This window comes from Rattus rattus, chromosome 4 (genome assembly GCF_011064425.1).
Source record: "Rattus rattus isolate New Zealand chromosome 4, Rrattus_CSIRO_v1, whole genome shotgun sequence".
In the NCBI taxonomy this organism is placed as follows: Eukaryota; Metazoa; Chordata; class Mammalia; order Rodentia; family Muridae; genus Rattus; species Rattus rattus.
This window is the reverse complement of record NC_046157.1, coordinates 53727454-53752989: the sequence shown is the minus strand read 5'-3', so window position 1 is coordinate 53752989 and position 25536 is coordinate 53727454. Positions and strand designations below refer to the sequence as shown.

The 25536-nt window shown below is 49.2% G+C and overlaps 1 protein-coding gene across 3 annotated transcripts in view; it reads left to right on the top strand.

Moving 5' to 3' along the window:
* The first annotated feature begins 2021 nt into the window (after positions 1–2021).
* Eva1c (eva-1 homolog C) overlaps positions 2022–25536 on the top strand; it is a 73335-nt gene continuing 49820 nt past the window's right edge. For 2 of the 3 annotated variants that reach the window (XM_032900453.1, XM_032900452.1), the window contains exon 1: positions 2022–3238. In XM_032900453.1, the coding sequence (XP_032756344.1) occupies positions 3079–3238 (160 nt within the window). In that variant the 5' untranslated portion in view covers positions 2022–3078. The remainder of the gene's footprint in view (positions 3239–25536) is intronic. The other variant, XM_032900454.1, reaches the window with a different exon arrangement.

The following is a 25536-nucleotide window of genomic DNA, read 5'->3' as shown; positions in this document are numbered from 1 at the left end:
GTAGATAACTTGTGATAAAGACACATAGGTCCCGGGCGGGGCTCACTGGCCAGCTAGCCTAGCCTCCTTGGTGAGTTTCAGGCCAGTGAGAGACCCTGGGTCCTCTGACCCCCATGTGCATGCACAACATGTGAACCCCACATACATACCCATCAGGTAGACATGCACATGCTTAGCCAAGCCTGCAGAACCTGAGTTGGGGCCTGCCAGAGTCTCCGAGGCAGGAGACTTCCATCTTCTCTGCCGACTTCTCTGCTCCAGACACCCTAGACTTTCCACTTTCCATCCTTCTGTGGGGACACACCTATCTCAGATTTTAACCTGTAGGTCCCTCTTTTTTCTCACTATTATTATTATTATTATCATCATTATTATTATTATTATTATATACCTGTATATGTATGCATATGCATGAGGAGACAGAGAGATGTCAGGTTCCCTGGAGTTATAAGCAGTTGTGAGCTGCCAGATGGGGGTGCTGGGAATTGAACTCATGTCCTCTGCAAAAGCAGTATGCGCTCTTAGCCACTAGCATCTCTCCAGCTCAAGTTCCTCTTTCTAAGGTGTCCCTCACCTCCAGATCGCTGGTCTTACTGTCTTGAATGCTGTCGTCAGCTCTTCCTGTCTTTCTCATGGGTCTAGTGATGAACATTTCCCTAATGTCTACACGCCCCACCCCCAGCCTGCCTCTCACGCCCCTGTGCTCTTTCCATTTCTTGACTTTTGTGACATTCACTCAGTGTGGTTGCTCCAAGGTATTGCCTTTCATGCTATTATCTATAGCAGTGACTCTTAGGGACTGAACACCTTCTATGTGTCTCAGGATGCTTCACACACCCCTCCTGTATCACCTGATCACAGCCTGACAATATGGACGCATGGGAATGTACTCACAGTGTCAGTGGCATCTGGAAAACTCTACAGCCCCAACAGCACAATGCTTCCTGTCCCCACCCCTCAGGGAGCATGGTTCCCTTACGGTGCCAGCATCTTTGTGCCCTGCCAAAGAATCTGCACACACTGTAGCCAATCTATATCTAGATGAGGGGATAAGATAGAAGTACCACAGGGACCCGAGGTTTGCACACTCTTTCTCCAGTGGTCTTTATGAGTTGAGCAACCTTACCTACTCTCCCAGCCTCAGTTTTCCCCAATGTAAGACGTTCATATTAAACTTTTTTTAAAATTTATTTATTTTATGTATGTATAAATACACTGTAGCTGTCTTCGGACCCATCAGAAGAAGGCATCAGATCTCATTACAGATGGTTGTGAGCCACCATGTGGTTGCTGGGATTTGAACTCAGGACCTCTGGAAGAGCAGTCAGTGCACCTAACCACTGAGCCATCTCTCCAGCCCCCATATTAAACTTATATCTCATGATTATTGAGGCTTTTTTTTTAAAGATTTGTTTTTATTTGTGTGTGTGTGTGTGTGTGTGTGTGTGTGTGTGTGTGTGTGTGTGTGTACGCGCGCGCGCCTGCGCCTGCGCACGCGAGTTAGCCCACACGCACCTGAGGAAGTCAGACTAGAGTTTGGGGTCCCCTGATGCTGAGGGATTCATGGTGGTTGCAAGCTGCTAGCGTTGGGATCTGAACTAGAGTCCTCTGGAAAAGCTCTCTTAACCACTGAGCCATCTCCCCAACCCAAGACTATGCAAACTGGATCTCTCCATACAAACACCAATATTTTCTTCTCATCCTCAAGATCTCAATTTGGCTGACCTAGCCCCTGCAGGATGTGTGGCTCTCATCCTTCTTGAATCCAGTGGTCCAGCTCTGAGACAGTGCCACAGGGAGGCAGAGCGTCCTCGTGCTCCGCTGGCCCAGCCTCCGCACTTTACGGGCTCTTTTCCCAGAGCCGGGCGGGGCTGGAAGCCTGGACCCGCCTTTGGGCCTCGTTATCTACGTTTCCGCGTCAGGCGCTGGGTGAACTTGGCAAGCCCTCCCGGCGGTGGATGAGGAACACTTTGTGCCGAGCGCCCGCCCGCCCAGCCCTCCTCCTTCCCGCCGGCGCCGCGGGGCCTGGATGCCTGCTCTGTTTGTAGGTCTGGGGTCTCTAGAAGCCGAGTACCTAGCACCTGTCCCGCAGCTCTGGACTCCCACTCTTTGTCCCCGGTGTCCTCACCGGTCTACGGGTGGACACCGCGCGTGGTCAACAGGGTCATATAGATTCCGTGGCCCATTTTAAAACAAAGCTCAATTATAAGCGCTGTTTATTCAAGCCCAGTTTCAGATCCCCGAGGGCTGCTGTCAACTAGAACCCACCGGAAGCTCCATCCGGGCAAATGGAACCGGGCTCGTAGCCTCGTGATCAACCGGTTTGAGGCTATCAGCTCGTTCAGGTCCGGACTGCTAGAACCTAGGCAGATCTCTGTGTGGTGGGCAGAGAGTTGAGGACCCAGTCTCCCTTTTGGTGCGATCGGACGTACTGCGTGTTTGGTAACTGAACATCAATCGCTAAAGGTGGCAGGGACAGTAATGCCTCTATCTCCGGGACCCCCATCTTCCCATAATCTCCGCTCCCCTCTGGCCAGGACTGTACGCTGCTGCGTTGGTTCTAAAGTGCGTCACGGACGGGCACCGGCCGCGCCGCTCCACCGGCCTGGGTGAGGTTGGCGCCCGGCCAGCGCAGGCTGGGCCAGCAGCTCTTGGCCATCACCCCGCCTAGAGACCCGGGTGTGGAAAGCGCTCAAGTTGCGCAGCATCGGGATCGCTGCTGGAGACGCTCTCCGCTAGGGGCTCGGCGCCCCGGATCGGCCTCAGCAATGCTCCGGGGCACGAGGTGACACCCCCTAGACTCTCTAGGCTCTCTAGGCGCGTGGAACCAGGGAGATTTCTTCAGAAGAAACTACGCCTCGGCCTCCCTGGGATCCTTGCCCCGCCCCAGGTCTCCGCCCCCTCCCCTTGGCTTGGGATCCAGGACCCGGTGGCGACCGCCTAAGAAGCTCCAGCAGACTGGACCAGGAGGCGGCAGGGGGCTGGGAGCCGGTGGCTACGGACTCGCCCCGCCATGTGACGCGATCCTCCTGCCTGCGATCCCAGCACTGGCGCCCGCGCCCAGCCGCGCCGCGCATCATGGTCTTGCCGGGACACCCGCGTCCGCCGCCCGCGCCACAGCCAGCGCAGAATCCCGGCCTCCGCAGGCAGGTAGAGCCTCCGGGGCAGCTTCTGCGCCTCTTCTACTGCACGGTCCTAGTGTGCTCCAAAGAGACCTCCGCGCTCACCGATTTTTCCGGTAAGAGCTCCTTTGCTTGCCTTGATCCCGCGTTCCCCTAGCTGTTGCCCAGGTGAGCAGCCTCTCCACGGGGCACGACCCGGTTGGATTAGAGTTGAAGAAGTGTTCTCCCTAACCGGTTGTCTTGCCTGGTGGGAGATGTTGGCATCTAGGTGGTAGTAGCAGGAGAGTCCCTTATTACCTATTTCGAGTTTCTCTCGACTTTTGTTAGTAGTTTCCTGGGCATCGGTGACTCAGCCCTGATCTTTACATGTTCACTCGAGGACCCCTAAACTGAGTCCCATACCACGCCCAATTCTGAAGATTACGGTGTTCTGGACGAAGAATTGCCCTTGGCTGGCCACTCACACGATAAGGGTGCGTCCCAACCAGACTCCAGGGTTACCCATGTAAGGAGACTAGTCCAGGACACGCCGGACCTCAAGTCCAAGCCAGCCTCGAAGGAGGGAGTTTGGGAAGACTGGCAGTCTGGTGGAGATACCTTGAAACTGATGGAAGCTGATATAACCGAGACTACACTCAGAGGCATGACTCTTCAGCAAAAAGGTGGCAGCATCCACCCCCACCAAACACACACACACACACACACACACACACACACACACACACACACACACACACACACACACCCCTCCCTCCTGCCAAGTCAAAGATCGATGCTTTCTTTGGCAAACTCCTACCTGACCTCCGGGCAAAATATCTTAGCAAGGTGTGAGGTAAGGCTGCAGGTGGCAGTTGTGGGGATGGCTTTTAGAACCCATGCTCAAGTGACGAATGTCTCTACAACCATAACCACCCTGGATCTCCATCAACCCCAGGAAGCATCTCTACCTTTCTCCAGGGACCTTCTGCCTAGTTCAGGCTGGACACAGACTCTCTAGCAACCCTCTTGCTACAGTTTTCCTTTCCTTTTCTTTTTCAGCATTAACTGTGGTAAACAGAGTCACCCGTCTGCTCTGCTCTGCTCTGCTCGTGTGACAGAGTACTAGGCAAAGAAAGAAACTGGAAGCGCAGATTCAAGCTGGGTTTCTGGTGCGCTCACAGAGAATGTCATTCATTGTTAGCTGAAAGCCGGTAGGTCAGAGGTTCTTTGCTTAGAATATTTAATATCGAGGCAGTGTTCTTGCCTGGCCAAGGAAGCCAAGTTATGCCTGTTTGGCAAGCAAACCATGGCCCTTTAAAACGAGCTGTGGAGAACCAAAACTCTGGTAAATGTGCTGGGGAAATTCATCCGTTTTTTTTTTTTCTTTTTTCCCCAAGCATTGTTGACTTTTTTTTCTTTTCTGTAATAGAACTTTCTTGGCTTCCAGAAACTTTCTGTGTTTGCTGATTTAAGCTATAGTGAGCGGCTCTGAGTTCAGCCACTCTCTTGCCCTGATTATTGTAAGAGAAGAATTAAAAACTGACACCTGTCCCCTGTCCCATGACATCATTGCAATTGAACAAATATTGCTTTAGACAAACTGCAGTGAGACTCCCCCACCTGCAGATTATAGGATCTTAGAGTTTGTTTCTTGTGGGAAGCAGTCGCGGTACTAACTGTGTGTATGGTAGAAATTAACTGTGCTTTGCAACTTGCCAATTGCAGATCTAGCCTACAAACTGGGAGCCAGCATCCTGTGAGAAGCAGGTGCTTTGGTTCTTGAGTAGCTGACGGGTGGCTTTTCCTGCTGTTTTCTGTGGTTTCTGAGTCTCAGAGCCAACAGTAGGTGGTGGCATTGCCAGGCCTTTTCTGCTTTCCTCATTGCTGTCTAGGGACCAAAAGAAACATGTGGTCCTGTCTTGCCAAACTATAGGTCCACTCAGGTTTAGACCCGAGTTCTATATAATGTGGGACAGGGAAAACCTCTCTGAAATCACATATATTATATCATATATATCATCATATATTTGTATTCATAAAATATATTTATAAATTATATATACATTTTATACACACACACACACATACATTCTCTTACTTTGGAGAACAAAGCAGGGGGCTGGGGTGTAGGGGCTGGGCTGCCTTTTGGAGTCTCAGCCATAAAAACCCCAAGGCATTTGCCTACAGATAAACACCATCTAGTTCATGGGGTTTCCATGTGTCTCTTGGAGCTAGCTCACAGTGCCCTTCTGTACTTACTGAGTCGGTTTCTCTTTAAGTTTATTAATCCAGGGGTTGGGGATTTAGCTCGGTGGTAGAGCGTTTGCCTAGCAAGCGCAAGGCCCTGGGTTCGGTCCCAAAAAAAAGAAAAAAAGAAAAAAAAAGTTTTATTAATCCTTGTTTGGTTGTATTCATATGCGTATATGTGGTGTGTGGTGTGTGTGTGAGGGCACCCAGCGGCCAAAGTGCACCTGTGGAGGTCGGAGGGCAACCTTCAGGAGCAGGTTTTCTTCTCCCACTCCAGGTTCTGGGGATCAATCTCAGGTCACAGCAAACACTTGAACCTTGAAGACAATTCACGGGGCAGTTAGAGGGACTATAACTCTCGGTCACGGTGAGAAGAGGAATATGGACCGCCTGTCAGGGCCGCTTGTTGGACTGTTTTGCCTGGCCTTTCTCTGTCATTTCTCTGATGAGGACAGGCGGGGGTTTCTTTCCGTCTTGATTTCTTTACCTTCTCCCCCATTTTCTTTTCCCCTTTCTTCTTAAAGAAGTTCAGAGGCTTGGGCTGGGGGCCGAGTGTGAAGGGGAGAAAGAGAAGCCAGAGTCTTGTTCATCTTTCCGCTGAACTCCCAGGGTTTGGTCAATGTGGTCTCCCTACAAGCTTGTATGGTTCCTTTCCCCTGAGCTTTGGAAAGATGCAGAGAGTAGGAGCAGGAGGGATGGAGAAGAGATGTCAGGAAAGGCTACCGTGCAGCGCTCTGCTTTTTCCTACTGGTTGTACTTGGAACTAGGCCATGCTTCATCTCCTCAGTGACCATGACAAACCGCTGCAGAATGGGTTCATGAACCCGGACGTATGCTCGAGCCCAGTTTGGAAGGTTGGGGACGTGGGGTAAGACTCGTGGGGCTAAGACTCTTGTTACCACGCTGATGACATGAGTTCAACCACCTGGACCTACGTGGTGGGGAGAACCGACTTTACCAGTGAGTCCCCTGAGCCCCACATTCTCAGACGCAGTGGCATACACGCACAAGATGAATCTATACGTGTAAAAAAATTTGGGGCTGAAGAGATCACTGAGCAGTTAACAGCTCTGGCTACTGAGGCTTGGCACGGTGGCCCACGCCTTTGATCCCAGCACTCAGGAGGCAGAGGCAGGTGGATCTCTGAGTTCAAGGCCAGCCTGGTCTACAGAGTGAGTTCCAGGGCAACCAGGACTACATAGAGAAACAATGTCTCAAAAAGCAAAAACAAAACAAAACACACACACACACACACACACACACACACACACACACACACACACACACAAAGCAAAACAATGGAAAATGAATACTGCTCTTCCAGAGGGCCGGTGTTCAGTTTCCAGCACCGACATGTTGTAACTCCAGTTTCAGGGCACCCAGTGTGCTCTGGAGCCTCTTCAAGAGTCAGACATGCACGTGGTACACGGGCATACATGAGGCAAACATATATTCACATAGGATCTTTCAAAATCCCTTTTGAAGCTCTTAAAACAAATGAAAAATAAAATAAAGAAGCAGTTTGAGAGGCTGGGCCTCTACCATCAACAGTTGGCCTCTGTTCTTGGTTTAGAGGTAGCTGCCTTCTCATCTATGCGGTCACCCTTCTGTGTGTCTGTCCGTGTGCTTATTTCCTCTTCTGAAGCCACCAATCAGAAGGATCAGGGACCACATAATGCCCTTTTCTTAACCTAATCACCCATTTAAAAACCATACCTCCAAGTTTACTCCCATTCTAATGGGAGCCCAGGTAACACACAAATCAGTCTGTAACACGGGTCATCTGAAATGCCGCCAGTAGACCTGCCTGGGTGCTTCATGTCCCACGGGCCAGAATTTCAGGATGTGATAATGGTGGCTCTTAGAGGCCAAGTTCTGAGAGGGAGATAGGACACGCACAGTTGTCCATTTTTTTTTCTTTTTTTCAGAGCTGAGGACCGAACCCAGGGCCTTGCGCTTGCTAGGCAAGCACTCTACCACTGAGCTAAATCCCCAACCCACAGTTGTCCATTTTTAGGGAGCGAAATTTCCCTGTTTTATTCCAGGATGAACACTGCGCAGCCCTAAGTGTATGGAATGGCCTATATACCCAGGTACATAGTTCTAGGGGAACTGAACCGCTGGTGTTTGGCTGCATTCTAGGCTTTCTGATTGAACTGACCTGTAGAGTGCCAGGCACTGGGTTCTTTTAAGGTTCCCTAGGCTTTTCCAAGGTGCAACCAGTTGAGAGGCACTATGCCAATAGTCATAGGGCAAAGCTACTTCCCGTTCATGTATCAGTCCACCCAGAACATGGCTGAATGGGATCCCCTCCCCCATTAGCCCAAGGTGACCCACCAGGGCTACCAGGCCTGCGTTTCCCCAGCTCAGCACCGCCTCACAAAACATATATATTCCCTCCACCCCCACCTATCTCTCTGTCTCTCTCTCTCACACACACAGGTAAACACACGGGCACACACACATACTTACATACATACACACATGTACACACATGTATTCACATATACTCAAATGTACTCACATACATGTACACACACACACACACACACACACATGCCCTATCTGCATTTTATCACACCTCAGTCACTTTACCCTTTACCTAGGAGTTATTGTCACTTTAAAAAAAATTGTTACTGTGTGAGATGCCAGCCCAGAAAGAAACCATGAACATCTGAAGTTGTCTGGCTCTCACGGAGGAAGAGAGAAGGACCGGGGGTCTCAAACTGCCTGCCTGTTTCCGTGGAAAGCAACTGCCCTCGACAATGTCCTGCTGGCCCCTTGTGCAGTAAAGAGATGTCTCGGCTCACAAGTGGGCCCCTTATTGATGGCTGTGCTCTCCCTGGTGCCGTATTGAAAAGGGCAGCCTAGCAGCCGTCCCACGGGAGAGACAGCAAGAAGGGAGTGAAATTAATTGAGCTCAGTGGTATTTGGTCTCAGCCCCGTAACAGTTCCATGGTGAGTCTCCTTTACAGACGAGAACTCAGCCTTGTCTAGGGAATCTAACTTCCCCTGGATGCCTCACTGGCAAAACCACCTCCAACGCTGAGCTCCAGCTAGCCTAGGGGACATGGCTTCGATGGTGTCAAAGGAACAAGGCCAACAATGCGTCTACAATTCGCCCAACTTTTCTAGATAGCTCCTGGAGTGACAGTTTCCTTCACAGCTTCTCCTTACACTGGTTGGGAAGAGGCTGAAGTCATGGGCCATACACACGATCGTTCTGGTCATCTGGTATCTCCTGAGGAGAGACCCAAGGACTGCTATGGACATGAAATGCTCCTTTCCGAGTAAATGGCAAATGGTCTGAGTGTAACTACACAGCTCCTGTTATGGGCTTCCAGCCATCGCTTATCATACCTAAAAGAGCTAGAGCTCTATGCAGATAGTTGTTACATTGTTTAGCAAATGGGCCCATGGAAAAGGAGCCTGTACCCATCCAGAACAGATTGCGTGCATGTGTGCATATGTGCATGCACGTGTGCATGTGTGTGTGCATGTGTGCTTATGCGCATGTGTGCATGCATGTGTGCATTGTATGCATGCACATGTAAATGTGTGTGCATGCATGCATGTGTACATGAGTATATGTGTGCATGCCTGTATGGCTGTGTGCTCATGTATTCGTGTGTGTGTGTGTATGTGTGTGTGTGCGCACATGCATGCATGTGTATGCGTGCGTATGTGTTTGTGCATGAATGCATGTGTGTGTGTGTGTCTGTGTGTGTGTCTGTGTATATAAGAGTCTCATGTAGCTCAGCTTGCCTCAAACTTGCTATGGAGCTAGCTGAGGATGCCATTGAACTCCCACTGTCCTTATCTCTGTCTCACGAGTGCTGCTGGACTGACTCAAGCTTGCATCACCACAGTGAGCTTCAGGTGCGCACAGGTGTGACTGAAGGTCAGGTGTGATTGGAAACACCTTTAATCCTAACACTTAGGAGCAAGGCAGGCGGACTTCTTTCAGTTTGAGGCCAGCCTGGTCTATAGTAAGAGCTGGGCCAGCCAGGGCGCCATAACTAAGAAATGAATAGGAATTAAGTACTTTGGTCTGCAGGAGGTCGAATGTCCATGACCAGTGATTCCCACGCTTAGGGAGGGCAGCTTGTATCTGCTGTTCCATCCTGAAAAAAAAGAGAGGTTTGTTTTATAATTGGCACACACATCCACAGTTGAACAGTGTATCATTTATAATTAAGTACACTCATGTTAGAGATGTTTTCTCTAGATGTTTTGACTGGTGGTCCTTTATTATAAGATGTGGAGATCACTGATCTTCCCTCTCATCTTGTCAGCTTAGGGCTTAGCATTCCTGAGAAGACACCAGTTGAAGGTTATGAGAGAGCATCTTCCCCTGGACCATTACCCAACCTTACTGCTTGCTTTGCCTACTTCTCCCCTCCTGTCAATAAAACTTAGAGTCAGGATTTGAGCCCAGTACTCATCTGGTTTCAGAAACCCACACACTTATTATCTGAGCTAAGATCATGGAGTCTCCGAGATTATTAAGACTGGAGCACTATGAGAAGATGCCCAGATGGGCCAGCATCAGTACCCTCCCCTGATCCCCAGAAGGGGACCCTGTTGCTGGTCCCTAGGTGTGGCTGTCTCCAGTTAAAACTCTGGCCTAGCACAGACAGCAGCCTCCTCATGTGACCTCCCTCATGTGGCCTCCCTTGGCACAAGTGAGAAACATGGATGAGTTGGAAACTCCTCCAGTTATCAGATGAAAAGCAAACCGGAGACCTCTATCTCAGATACTATTCCACGAGTTTCGTGTTCACATCTCATTTACTCCTTATAATTCTGTTTTAAAGTGAAGATGTAATGTCAAGAGGTTTTAATCCAGACAGTTTTCTAATATCAAGGGAAGAAAAGTAATATAAATTCCAAGTGGCTTAAATTAATATCACTTTTGTAACGTTTATTGCCGATTTTACCAGAGCCAGCATTTACCTGTATTCTTGTTTCATGCCTTACCTGGAAAAAAAATAAACACATAGATGTTCCCTACATGGAAACATTAGCAACACAAGTCATCAAAGATTCATGTGAACACCCCCTCAACACACATACAATTTAATTTAAAAAGATTCATACAGGTGAGAAAGCCTTCCAATTATGAGCACATGATTGAAACCACATTATCCAGGTGATGCCCAACAGTAGCCACAGAGCTCCAGAGAAGTGAAAGAGGGAATTCCCCGAATCAGAAGAGAACAAGGTCCACCAAGAAAAAGAATACATGAAGAATACACTGACTGAAATGAACATCTTTGTAGACAGGTGGGTGAGCAGAGACGCAGCTGAAGAGAGAAACAGCAGTATGGAAATGCTAGAGAAATTATTCATGAAGTTGGAAGAATAAAGGCCTAAAACAAAACTATAGGAAATGGAAGAGAATGGATAGACATGGAGGATGAATGAATGGAAGAGAATGGATAGACATGCAGGATGAATGAATGGAAGAGAATGGTTAGGCATACAGGATGAATGAATGGAAGCGAATGGATAGACATGCAGGATGAATGAATGGAAGAGAATGGATAGACATGCAGGATGAATGGAAGAGAATGGATAGACATGCAGGATGAATGAATGGAAGAGAATGGTTAGGCATACAGGATGAATGGAAGAGAATGGTTAGGCATACAGGATGAATGAATGGAAGAGAATGGATAGACATGCAGGATGAATGAATGGAAGAGAATGGATAGACGTGCAGGATGAATGAATGGAAGAGATTGGATGATAGGCATACAGGATGGAAGGAAAAGCTAACACACTGGAAAATTCTCCAGAAAGGGAGAAAACGAGAGAGGCACACACTCAACATCACAGAACCGTAATTCAAGTGTTCAGGAATTTCTGAAGACTTCATTCTAAGCATCTCATGCAAGGTAATTCGCAGATACATCAAACCTGTAACATACAAACTGAGGGGGAAATATTATCTATACAGTCTCTCCCCCCATCAGCAGCACTGGGAGATAAATCGTTGTGCTTCGGAGGAAATGAAAACCCCCAAAACTGCCAGCCTAGAGTGTAGATAAGTGTAAGTATGAAATGAAGACCTTCGCCAGTGATAAAGCTTTGCTGAAAGGACTCCTACCGGACGCCCTCCGTGTAGGACATAAGTCCCAGGAGAGGGCCTGAGAAAGAACAGTGACAAACACAGAGGCTGTACAGCGCTCAGTTCATTCCCACCATGCCTTGCTCTGTCTTCACACTGCATGGTGAGTCTGAGTCACTGCTCTAGTGCTGTGAGGAGACACCACCGCCAAGAGGACTTGGGGAAGGGAGCATTTCACTGGGGGCTGGCTTACAGCTTCAGAGAGTTGGTCCGTTATCATCATGGTGGGAAATGGGGTGGCACTCAGGCAGGCATGGCACAATGCCGGATGCTGGAGAAGTGGCTGAGAACTTTACATCCTGATACAGAAGCAGTAGGGGTGGGAGGGGGGAGAGAGGGAGAGAGAGAGAGAGGTAGACAGGGAGGCAGGAAGACAGGGAGACAGGGAGACAGGGAGACAGGGGAGACAGGGAGACAGGGAGACAGGGAGACAGGGAGACAGGGAGACAGGGAGACAGGGAGACAGGGAGACAGGGAGACAGGGAGACAGGGAGACAGGGAGACAGGGAGACAGGGAGACAGGGGGACAGGGAGACAGGGAGAGAGGGGGACAGGGAGACAGGGAGACAGACAGGGACACAGGGAGACAGGGAGACAGACAGGGAGACAGGGAGACAGGGGGACAGGGAGACAGGGAGACAGGGAGGCAGGAGGGAGGCAGGGAGACAGGGAGACAGGGAGACAGACAGGGAGATAGGGAGACAGGGAGACAGGGGGACAGGGGGACAGGGAGACAGGGAGACAGGGAGACAGGAACTGGCCTGGGCTTCTGAAATCTCAAAAGCTCACCCCACAGTGACACACCTCAACCAAGAAGGCCATACCTCCTAATCCTTCCCAAATAGTTTATCAGCTGGGAATTAAACATGCAAATATATGAGCCTATGGGGGCCATTTTTATTCAAACCACAAGTGGTACTTCCTCCTCCACCTCTTCCTCTTCCTCCTCTCCCTCCTTCTCTTCTTCAACAAAGTCTCACTACATAGATCTATTGGCCTGGAACTCATTGTGCAGGTCAGTCTTGCCTCACAGAAACATGCCTGCATCTGCCTCCCAAGTGCTGGGACGAAAACTGTGCACTCCCACGCCTGGCTTGCACATCTTTATCTTAAGAGTGATGTTCTTTTCGGTTATTTTTTTCTCTCTCTAAATACTGGGTATTAAATCCAGGACTTCATGCGTGACAGGTGGGGACTCTGCCACTGAGTTGCATCGTTAGTCCTGATATCGTCTTTCGTCTAAATTCTAGACTCTTTCTTGACAGCTTTGAGCTCCTCCACTCACTACCAGCCTGGGACACTCACATATCCTCCCCAGAGGAGAATCTGTTCCAGGGTGACCCGAGGGCCATCCTGTGGGAAAGGAAAAGTCTCTCGGGTACTAGCGATGACACATAACCACCGTGCAGAGCCACTCTTGTCCTGTTCTTGGTTTTGGTGGATTCGTGGACACGCACGTCGTAAGGGAGGAGTTTGGGGAGAGCTGACAGGGTTGCCGGGCCTCTGGAGTAATAAGCAAACCACAGAGCTACACACGAGTGTTTCATTCTGTGCCACAGACCTGGCAGGTGACTCCGCCCGTGCACAGATTTGACATGTTCACAATGTCTGACTCACACTCCCTCCAACACCTGTGCCCCTAGAGGACTCAGGCCCCAGCACTGCACCCTCCCTGCTTGAACAAGTCAGAGGCTGAAGGGTGCTCCGGGCCAGCAGTCTCAGCCCGGCAGCCAAGTTTCCCAAACACAGAGCGACTAGGCAGCATTAAAATTCACGACTCGGGCCTCTGAATCCGAACCATGTTTGCGAATGGTCTGATTCCATGTATGCCTCGGATGTCCCTCGAATACAAATAGCCTCATTTGGGCTCGGAGGAACAGGGAGGGAGAAACAGAAGAACGCTCTCCAAAACAAACCTTGAATCGCACGAGTATAATAGAGTGCACTCTGTCAGCATTCCTTTGATGATTACAAACGAGTCCCTTTTCCTGGGCAATGCGGGGAATAATCTGGATAAAATTACCTCCCCCCCTTTTTTTTGTCTGCAAAGGGCCGTGTGGCGCTTACGTGTGACAGCTGTCACAGTAGTTGTTTCAGAGTCTAAGGGCACTCACCGCGCCACTGAGCCGTTTCCTTTCTTTCTCTCAACTCGGAAAACTTTTCGTGTTTGGCCACTTCTAAAATTCTCAGGCTTGAAATCATAAATCATTAATTATACCGTAGTCCTAAGGGACAAGGGACCCGTCACTGACCCCCTACTCTGCCCCCTCCCCTGCCTGTCGGACAGCAGACAGGTGGAAATGAGAGGGAATGATCTTATCTGGAGAGCCAGTTTGTACAGCCACCGGGGGGTCTGCTTTAGGAAATGCAGACAACAAGACAGTCCCTTTACATTAGTGTGTGTGTGTGTGTGTGTGTGTGTGTGTGTGTGTGTGTGTGTGTGTACACATTTAGGCTTCTGTGTCTCTTTGGTCTCTTTGATTGTGAACTATAAGGGACACTCATGTGTAACACTGCTCTCAGTTTGCTGAGACTCGAAGGACTAAACACTTGTTCCAAGGCAGGTGACCAGAATGACCTGTGGGCAGGTTGGAGTGGAGGCAGAAGCTGTCTCCAGCCTTGGAAGGAGGAAGGACGCTGCCCTCTCTGTGGAACTACACATCTCGTGAGCAGAGCAGATCTTGTGGTCTCTTTGGCCTGATTTACCTCTTCCACTTCCAGGGTCAAGTCCGAGGTCCTTCTGTTCTGAATTCCCCTTTGACTTAGGTCGGAGTCCACGGCTGTTTGGCTCTTTGAGGTGCTTTAGATGAGAGACGTCTCCCCTGACCCACATGTTGGAGCACCCGATCTCCAGCTGGCCGCATGGTTTGGGAGGGTTAGGAAGTGTGGCCTTGCTAGAGCCAGGATGTCACTTTCCAGTCCCCGCACTGGCTCTGTTGCACAGGCGTGGTTGAAGATGTGCGCCCCCAGCTTCATAGTCCTGCTGCCTTGCCTCCCGCCAAGGTGGACTCATCTCTCTGGAACCATAAGTCAAAATAAACCGTCTCTTGTGGCTTACGGTCATAGTGTGTTACCACAGCAATGGATCCCTGTGAGGCTGAAGGGCTCCCCTTGTCTGGAGCCTCCATGGTGCTATGTCACATCAGGATGTTTGAAACCATCAGCACTCATCAAGGGGCCTCCCTACGCAGAGAAAGTATGCCTCTCTAGAAGGTTTAATGGAGACAGAAAGATTTTGTGTCTAAGTAATGTTTGGTGGTGTCTGGAAGGATGCTAGTGGAACTGAGACGAGACACCTGAGGATGCTGCTAAGCGTCTTCCAATCCTCACGGAAGCTGTGAGGATGAAGCATCAGCAGTGTCCATTCCCCCCGAACCCCATGCCTATCCATCCATCCGTCTCCCACCCCTCCCCTATGACCCACCTCCCACTCAGGCTGAGGAAACTGCAGTAGCACAGTACCAGTCCCTGCCTCATTTCCCAACCTGTTAGAATTTGAAAAATTTTTTTAAACATTTACTTATCACTGTGTGAACACATGTGTGTGCTATGCTATGCATGTAGAAGTTAGAGGGCAATTTGTAGGAATTGGGATCTTTCTACCTTATGGGTTCCTGGAATTGAACTTAGGTTGCCAGACTTGGTTGCAGGTGCCTTTATCTGCTAAGCCATTTTGCTGGCCCTTATAATGTTTGAACACAAAGTTCCAATACTCTGTCATGGCTCATGTCCTGAAGCCTGCTTGCCTTCTTAGACCAGGGGACCCTTCAGTCCCTCCACAGGGGAACGGAGATCCTCCTGTTAAGGTGTTTCCCACCCTGTCCAGGGGATTTTACTCAGCCCTCCCACCCCCTTTCCTCCCCTCTGAGGGACTGGCTTGAGTCTTTTGAGCTTTTTCCCTCTTCATTTCAAACACAACCATTTGCCACCAGCAGGCATCAACTACAGTGCGGGACATCAGAGATACCCAGGCTTGAAGCCTCTCCGTGCTTGGAGTGTGAACGAAGATGAGTTTGCAGCATACCTTGGCTATCTTGAAATCTCAGTGATCAGCGGCTTGCGGGGTTCAGTTCCATCTGAGTCTTACGAGAAAGAGAGGAAGCCATAGAGACCGGGCAGGGGTCTACTTTCCCTGGAGTCTCCTGGCCGGCTTCCTTCCTCGTTCCCCTGCAGCTATCCCTCCTGTCTCTCTGCCCACAACCCCACCCACCTCTGCACACCCATGTGCAATCAGCCCCTGGCACCCATACACAAACTTGCTGTCTTGCAGCCTGGCACTAAGTGACTCCGTAGGGCCTATCTTGAGCAGAGGGGAGCCCACCACCTCCCCCTACCAGAGGGATGACTCCCACTTTCAGACCATGCTCAGCCCGGTCACATCTTTTAAAGACAAGTCACAACGCCACACAGAGTATTTCCTTCTGTCAGAACTGAAAATCTACTATCGTTTCCAAGAGAGGAGCAGAGAGAGAGAGAGAGAGAGAGAGAGAGAGAGAGAGAGAGAGAGAGAGGAAGAGAGAGAGAGAGAGAGAGAGAGAGAGAGAGAGAGAGAGAGAGAGAGAGAGAGAGAGCGCCACTGGCAGGAATGGGTGTGCAGTATTTGAACAGTTCTGTGACTCAGTCCATCTGAATTCCCAAGTATTTTAAGAGCTTTGTCCAGAGGGGGGAGAAAGGTCTATTGTATGGTTCTTGGCACTGAAGAAAATAGCAAGCCTATCGGAGCGCTGCTTCAGATTTGATTTTCAAGTGGGTGATGTTAGAATGCCGTCCGACAGTGGGGCCTCGGCTCATTTCCTTGTTCCTGTTCTTTCAGAATTTCTCCGGTGGTTTACTTCGGTTTTCAGAACCAACTCATGTTGGCATTGGAAGGTCTTCTCTTGTGAGTCCTTCTTAATAAAAAAAACAGCGTTGTGCCCTTAGGCAAGGATGAGGGTGTTTTGAGATGCATGTGGCTTACTGGACAAAGCGAACACACATTCGAGTGTGTATCCAATAGATATTTCTGTAGTGTAGCTCTCTCTCAGCATCAGACTCTGAGGACACTCACCCCGAGATTTCCTCCCTCATGAACCAAGGCTTTCCAGGTAACCCACGCACACTCCCGTCTATTTACAGGTTATTTAACAACGCTTTGTGCGGCAGAATGCTACGCAAACAGCCGGCATGCCGTATTATTTAGAAAGCCAGCCTGTAATATCCAGTATAGACACTTCCCCACACCCCGAGTGTTTGCTACACGGTTGGTTGAACCCATGAGTATGGGATCCATGGTTACGGGAGGCTGGCTGCATATATTTTCAGAGTTGGGTCCTTATACTCCCCCTCCTCCTCGATTCCATTTGAAATCGCAAGCCCCGAGCTTCCCTGATGCCTCAGTGCTCACTTCTGGATATAGACGTCGCAAACAGAAGCAGGACAAACTCGGTGTTAAATCACACTATTGTCTTGCCTGGATTTGAATAGTGAGTAGTGATTGCTTTCAACACGTGTACATCGTGAGTGCATAGGTAGCCTCTCTCAGCCCTGCTTTTTCTTGCTGTTAACTACTATGTATGAAGAAATGATGCATCACACTCAGCCTCAGGTCGCTCTGAGCCACGAGGAACTGATGGCGTGCTGGCTGGGGAATCCTGTCACAGCCGGGCCAGGAATGTATCCTTGTGATAGTGGCATCTCTCTGCTAACTTGAGCCTTCTGTCTAGTGACAACCTGTTCCTAGCACAGCAACTTGGACATCCTTCTTCCTGGTTTCCAGAAAGTTCCTTATAGCTTGGAAGGTTTTTATTTTGTTTCTACACTAGGAAATGGGACGTGGTGTAATGTGGAGAACCCATGATACAGCAAGAATTTCTCCAGACTGATTCTCAGATAGAGTAAGACCTTGGACAAGATGAGTGTTTGGAAACAGACACGCGTAGCCCTCCTGGCTGAGGTCATTTGCTGCCTGACAGACAGGCCTGACCACAAGAAATGCCTCAGGCCACTACTCCTGTGTGAGCAGACAAACATGATGAAGCCTGTGTCTTTAGAAGATGTTCAGTGCTGATCTACTGATCCCACGGCCTTCTCTGGAGCCCTGTGGAACTTTCTGGAATGTGACTTATTACTGATGAAAGCCTAGTCTGCACCATTTACCTTCTTGGCCCACGCACCTTCTTCGCAGCGAGAAGGTAAATTATTAGGCAGGGTTTAGGCAGACTGAGGTACTAATTGAGAGCTTTAAGGAATGGTAAGTGTGATTCAGCCTCACAGACTGGCATGGAATAGCAGGGTTCGAGGGCGGGTTGTACATTAATATAATTATCATCATTATTACCGTTCAAGCAGGCGGGGAGAAAGGAGCACTAGCCGACCTCGCGTGAACTTCAGCGGACTGTCAGCAAGGGTGAACTTGCTATAGTTACCAAGGGCCAAGGACCACAGGGGCATTCCACAGAACAGCCACAGCCTTGGCCTGTTCCATCAGCTACTAAACCCTTTATCAAAGCTAGGCTTTAGTAAAACCATCACCAAGGAAATCGTATGTTAGAAATGGAGCCGGCCAGCGGAGGCACAGTGCAATCTGTGTATGGAAAATTAGATATTATAGTGACCACTGCAGGCAAAGCAGAAGAAGGAAAAACATCCACCATAAATGTCGCTTAATCAGTGTACATAAAATATCATTATCTCAACATGTACCGTGGACCTACTCACATATCGTCCCTGTTCACGGGGCACCACCCATAAGGAGGTCAGAGGGTAATCTCGATGGTAGTCCTTGCCTTCACGTGGGTCTTTCTAGTTGTCTGTGGCCTTGTACACCAGGCTAGTTGGCCCATGAGCTTCCTGGGAATTCTTCTGTCTCTATGCTATAGGATCTCTCACCATAGGACCACTGGGATTACATATATGTGGGACTATTCCTGGCTTTGACATTGCTTCCAGGGATCCAAACTCTGGCCTGCATGCCTTCCCAGCGAGCACCTAACCTATTGAGCTATCTCTCTGTACTGGTTCTGGTGTCTCTCTAGGCTTTTTTTTAAAACCAAGAATAGTCTTTACCATCTTTAACACTGGCACTTGCTACAGTCCCCTAGAGTCCCCTGCACTGACAGCTATTGACTCCCCATCACCCTGAAGAGAATAGTGTCTGACCAGGGTTGGGAAAGATGTCTTAAAGGTCCAAGAAGGTCGTCAGCCGTTTTCACTCCAACGAACTGATCCTTTCCCTTAGACTGGAACAGTTTGGTTTAGGAAGCATTAAAGAAGGGAAGAAAGGAAGACCGTTGAGGCTTTGGGTTTGGGGAGAGGGTGTAAGGAGTCAGGCTTTGATTCTCTGTGGCTTTGCTGAGGGCTGTACTGTACCCACAGAGTTCACTGCCTACTTTAATTAAAATACTTATTGCTTAATTAACTACTGTGCACCTGAGCCCACGTGTCTCCTGTGGCAGCCAGAGGTCAACCTAGAGTACCGTTCCCCTCCCCCCTTCTCTCTCTCTCTCTCTCTCTCTCTCTCTCTCTCTCTCTCTCTCTCTCTGTGTGTGTGTGTTTGTGTAGTGTGTGTGTGTTTGTGTTTGTTTTTGAGACAATTTCTTTCAATGGGAGCTGGGGCTTGCCAGTTTGGTTTTAGGGTGTCTGGCCACAGAGCCTTCTGCCTCTGCTTCCTCAGTGCTGGAATTGCAAGCACGTGTTTCACATGCCTGGCTTTCCCCCAGTGTTTCCTGTGGGTGTGGAAGAATAAGCTCAGGTCCTCCTGCTTGAATGGCATCCGCCTGGCAAGCCCTTTCCCACGAACCAGCCCCTCATGGCTCTCTTTTATTGACAGGACTCCGTATTTCTAAGTCTCGCCTCACCTCACAGCTCCATCTCCATCTTCTCCTCTGGGAATAATGGCTTCCCGATCCAAGAAACATTTCTGTTAGGGTGATGTCTGACTGGGCACATTTGTTAAGTCTACTTGTTAACTCCTACTGCTCAGCCCCAGGTCAAATGCAAGTCCGAGGTTTCCAAGAGCCCTTGAACTTGTCCACAGGAGGCAAAAACGATCACCCCTATACACGGATCTTGATTAGGAAGTGATCATGCTTGGCTTTCCTTCTGTGCATGTGGAGCTCTGTGTCGGTGCGGTGCCATTCAGGTCTGTACACTTGGCATCCCAGATCTCCTGCTGGCCCCTGAGAGTCGGCAGAAGAGTACTGACCATGAGCTGTTTCCCTCTCTGTACATTGCTGTTGGCATGCCTGCCTGTTGTTTTCGGCAGCTTATGGGAATGTGTTGCTCCCCTTTCCGTGTTCCCTCTTCTTACTCCACTTGTTTGCCCTCACCTGGGCCCCAGTTGCTGCTGGGAAAACATTGGTTGGCTGTGGAGATTGTGACCACAACAGATTCAGGCTCCTGGCCTCGGCTCTCCAGTCACTGGGCCCTCCCACATACCTGAGAATAAATTGGCAAGCAATCAGGGAAAGAACAACGAAAATGAGCCCTTCCACAGAGCTGGGGAAGGCAGCTAAGCATTGGATGGTGTCGCTCCAGAGTCTCAGTACTGCAGGACGTGGCCTTATTTGGAGATGGAGCCTTGGCAAAGGTGATCAAGTTAGAATGAGGTCATCGGGGTGGGTCTTCCCCCAACACGACTGATGCCCTCACACAAGGAAACTTGGAGACACACATGTGCATGGGAAGACTGGAATTATATACTACGGCGAATCAAGGACCTTCCAGAAGGTGGAAGAAAGGCTCTGAACCGAACCTTCTTTAGAGATTTCAAATGAAGTGAGGTTCAGCCACACCACCTCAGACTGCTGGTCTTTAGAAGTGTTAGAGAATCACTCCTATTGTAAGCCACGCCCGCCCACCCTCCTTTTCTAGTACTTTGTTGAAGCAGTGGAGGGATGCCATATAGAGGATTTCTGGGCACTTCACATACAGCTGCTCGTTTGCTCTCCTTGATCGACTGAGACACGTGCTGTTGTCTTTTTTTTGATAACTTACACCTGTCCTGCAAAGATTGAACAGTTTGTCTGAGGTCACATGAGCTAATGGTCACATGACCCCCATCGTTCCTTCCCACCCCTCCAGTCACCTGTGCCCCCTAGAAGCTTCTCCGCTGAAGCCTTCTTTATTGTCCTGTCTCTCACACATTTACCTTCCCAAGTGTCCCACCCAAGTCCTCACGGTAGCTACCCATCTCCCACGGCTCGGCAATCACCAACATCCTCCGTCATCTGTCTCAGAGCTTGTGACTTTGGACCCCATGAAACATCCTACAGGCTCAGCCTGGGAAGGACAGAATCGCAAAGCTTGGCCCTTGTATACAGGCTTCTGTAAGCAAATGATACCACTACGTTAAAACAGCAGCCGTCGCGCCTGAAGGCTTTGCTCTCCCGTATGCCCAGGCTCCACTATCCCCTCCTGATTCCAGGGCTCAATTGCGGTCGTACAGTCAGGACCAGCTGTGTAATTTGTAGGACACAGTGCAAAATTAAAATGTGAACTCCACATTTCTAAACTGGAACTGGAGAAAAGGGACTTTTTTCTTTTCTTGTATATTTATTTATTTATTTAAATATATAACATACATTCACACACATGCATGCACACACACGTGCACATACACGTACACGCACATACACATGGTTTCACTATATAAACCAGGCTGGCCTTGAACCCACAGAAATCTGCCTGCCTCTTCCTGGAACTCACCAAGTAGGCTAGGTTGTCCGGCCAGAAAGCCTCAGGGATGCCGCCATCTCTGCCTCTCTCACTCTTTAGCGCTGGGGCTACAAGTATGTGCCCTCCACGCCTGTGGCTCTCAGTCAAGTACCTACGATTGTGAGACCCACATTTTCCTACCAAACCCTCTCTCCAGCCTTAAATGCAGCTCCTCTTCAGCTTCATTCACTTGTGCATGGTCCCTCTCCCCTCTCCCCCTCCCTCTGCCAAGCACTGGCGATGCTCCCAGCCTTGAAACAATCTGTAAAGGCAATGAGAGGGAACTGGTGACTCCCACTCACCCTTTCACCCTGGGAGGAGGCTGGACCCAAAGTCAGAATTCACTAGAACCCTTGCCTAAATGAGGCTGATTGAACCTGTACTCTCTGCCAGTCACACCACTGCTGTTTGTCTGTTATGAAGGCAGGGTTGCCTTCTTGGCATCACTTGGGACGTGTGCATCAGAAGGTTCTGAGTTATCATCTCTCTCCCCGTGACCCGGAGATCCCTGGAAACAATTAAGTGGATGCTTCGAGTTTACGAAAGAAACTCCGTGAACAGTGGGGCTCACCTGAACATTTACTGGCAGACAGGATCTGGTGTTCAGTGTATCCAGCCTGAAGGTGGCCAAGAACTAAGACTTGGAAACAAACTCCTTGGAGTTGGTGGTGGGTAGAGCTGTCAAGGCAGGGGCTCAGAGGGGATCGGTGTTGGTCACTCAGCTGTCACAAAGTGAGGCAACAGGTGGAGAGAACAGTGAGCATAGATGTGGGCAGCGCTCTGAGCAAGAGTGAAGGAAGGTAGGCCCTGGGGCCAGCACTGGTGTATGTGCCAGGGAATCAATTAAGGATGAATGCAGAGCTCCGGGCCAGCCCTGCCTAACTACTGTGCAGGCGCCCGTGTTTCTTTTCATTTGGTGGCTACCAATCCAGCCGCCTGGTGTCTAGGAAATACGGGGTGGGGGATGGGATATAGAGGGGGTGGGGGCAGGAGGGTGGGAATGCAGTGGGTTACCCAGGTTCTAAAATGAAACCAAAGAACTGAAGGCCGGAGGGTCTGCCCAGATCATCCGCTGAGCCCAGGTGGCAGCCGTACCAAATCAAGCGACGTTGTACTGAGGCACTCGTTCAGATGACACCACTTAGGTCAGATTCAAGCCTTAGGAACCACGGGATGTTGGGTTTGTATCTGCTTAGGAACATGGTGTGTCTGTCTGGTCAGGAGAACAGGAAACTTGCCCTGCTTTCCACATCCAATAGCCTTTGGCTAAGTATCATCATCCCAAACACGCAAACAACAACAACGACAATAACAAAACCCAAAACAAAACAAAACAAAAAACTACTTGAGAGGTGAGATAATTTTCCAGTTATCTGAATGCAGCACAAAAGCCGTGCCAGTAACTCTGACCTTCTTCCCTGATTGTCTTACCCATCCTGAGGAGGGGCAGAGGAAAAGCCGTCAGAAGTCAGAACCAAGAGTGGTTAGGAGGTCAGGGTGAGCCGGAGACTGCGCCTCCCAGCCACAGTGTCTGGCCCTTAGGCTCTGTGGGCCTTTCTGATTGGCCAGTGACCCAGAGCGTTGTTTCTGAGAGCCTTTTGTTGAACACAGAGAGAGGGCTGCAAGTTCGGCCAACTCCAAGCAGAAAATGATCAAGGGTAGATTTCATATCTGGGTTTTAAGTGCTGGTAAAAGTTGCATTAAGTTATCAAGTGCACTGCGAACCGGGCTTCCTCGCCAAGTGGCTCTGTAGTTGGGGGATTATTCTGCATCCCGAAGAAAAGAAAAAGTGTTTTGTTTAGATGCTGGGGTTGGGGGGGGGGAGTGAGGAATTGATCCAGTTTCTCTTAAACTAATCTAACCCAGATGGGGCTTGCTGAATAACTTGCTGGGGTTGGTACCTGGTTAGAAACAAGGTGTTCATTTTATAGGGACTAAAACCTTCCATTGGAAAGGTGCAAAGGGGCTCCTACCAGACCTGTAGGGATCAAATAGTGAGTGTAATCTAAAGGTGGTAATTTCAGACTAACACAGCACATTGAGAGGAATTGTTTAGGGTAATAATTTAATTGATTGATTTATATCCTTTTCCCTGCCACTCACAGGCACTCCTCCCTACTCATAGTTCCCTTGCCTGTGGCCTCCACTAAGACTAGACTGAAGATACAAAATAAAACAAAACAAACCACCTAAGTGAAACCCTGCATATGTAACTGAGTGTGTGCAGGCTTTTTGTTCGGTACCTCCTAGATGACACAGTATAAAAACTAGATACAAAGCATCTTAGTTATGTGTTATAGGCCACATCCTAGGGATCAAGAGGCGCTTTAACATGTATGGGAAGACTGCAAGGGTTATACGTAGATACATGTGTTTGTTTGTTAGTTTGGTTTTGGAGATAGGATCTTGCTACATAGTTGTAACTCCCTGGCTTTAAACCCTGTCTGTGGCCCTGGCTGAAGAACTTACGACCATTTTCCTTATCTTTCTGTGGTTTCCTATAAAGAATGTGAGTTCTGAGGACTCGCACAGCTTCAGACCTTTCTGGAACTGTTATCCTGTGCATACCCAGGGATGGCTGTTCACAGATACATGCAACAAGGCTGTAAAGAGAAATCTGCAGGTCCTGACAGCTCACGAGGGCTCAGCCTGCTGCTCACTCAGCTCTGGCTTGGCCAGCCTTCTTCATTGGCTCTCTTACTCTCATTCAAAAATAATTCACTGGGGCTGGAGAGACGGCTCAGCAGGTAAGAGCATTGGCTGCTCTTCCAGAGGCTCCAGATTCAATTCCCAGCACCCACACGGGAGCTCACAACTGTTTGTAACTCTGGTTCCAGAGGTTTTAACACCCTCATACAGGAATACATGAAGGCCAAACACCAAAGGTACATAAAAATAATAAATAGAAAAATAATTAGATGCATGCATGCGTGCCCGTGACACACACACACACACACACACACACACACACACACACACACACACACATTTCTAGGTACTAGAGATGTGGTTGTTGGTTAAGTATTCCAAAGGGGAAAACTGACTATGTCCTCAGTAGCAATTCAGCAGATTTGAGGGTGTGGCTAATAAATATGGCAGGTTAGGGTCATGGTTAGCGAACAAGCATAAGGATTTGTACTCCACACAGATGAACACACATTTAGCCTAATGACATCAGTCAACGGTGGCTCTGTAGCACTATAGCATAGCCTAGGTTGTCATAGCTATGCATGTTATGTATAGGTATACTCTATGATGTTTGTCCAACTCCGAAATTACCAAATGACATGCTTCTCAGGATGGACACTTGTAGTTGCAGAGGCCTTATTTTAAATTTAATAATGCATCTTCATGGAGGGTAGAGTGGGTATGTGCACATCTTGAGGAGCCCAAAAGAAGGCATCAATGCCTGGGGCTGGAGTCACAGGCAGTTTCAAGGCACCCTGCTACACAAGTGTCCAGAACTGAGCTCGAATCCCCTGCATGAGCAGCACGTGCTTGTAACCAATGAGCCATCTCTCTAGCCTGCATCCCTGTTTTAGAGCAATACACAATTGCATGTATGTGGATGTCCATGCAGAAAACACCCACTTAAGACATATGTGAGAATATGCGGAAACATGTCCATAAACCAGTGGGTCAGTGCACAGAGAGACAGAAGAAACTGACGGAAGACTCAGGGGAACTGACTTGAAGTCCAGGGGAATGTTGAGAAGCCTCTGGGTGGGGAGACAGTGCGGCTGACAGTGACATGCTGCCCCCTCAGTGACATGAGGCTTCTCATAGCTTCGGGCAGAAAAGCCACAGAACCAAGAATTCCCATCACGTGGAAGCCGGTAATTGCTAGGATTATTTTTTCCACATTGAGACATTTGGGAATACTCGACTGTTGAGTGTTATTGAGTAGCATATGGGGAAAGCTCATGCCTTTGGCAATAGGATTGTTTGGTTTTAAGACAGGCAAACAGTTTTATTGTCAAAGGAAATAGTTGTGTTGAGGACGGGTGCTGAAGAACAGACTGACATCAGGCATTTTGAAAACCTCATTTCTCCCTCTCCATCTGTCCCTCCCCTACCCCACCCCTGTGTGTGTGTGTGTGTGTGTGTGTGTGTGTGTGTGTGTGAGAGAGAGAGAGAGAGAGAGAGAGAGACAGAGAGACAGAGAGACAGAGAGACAGAGGAGGGGGAGGGGGAAAAGAATATGTGTGTCTTCTCAGCATCCCCAAACTGGAGGCAAATAACCCATGACATCATTCCCTTGTGGAGTTGAGTGTCTCCTCTCCTCTCTCTAAGATGCTGTACTCCTGAAAGCAGTACCTTTGGGGTATTGGTTGCTCTTCCCCCTCTTAGGGCTTCTCTTTT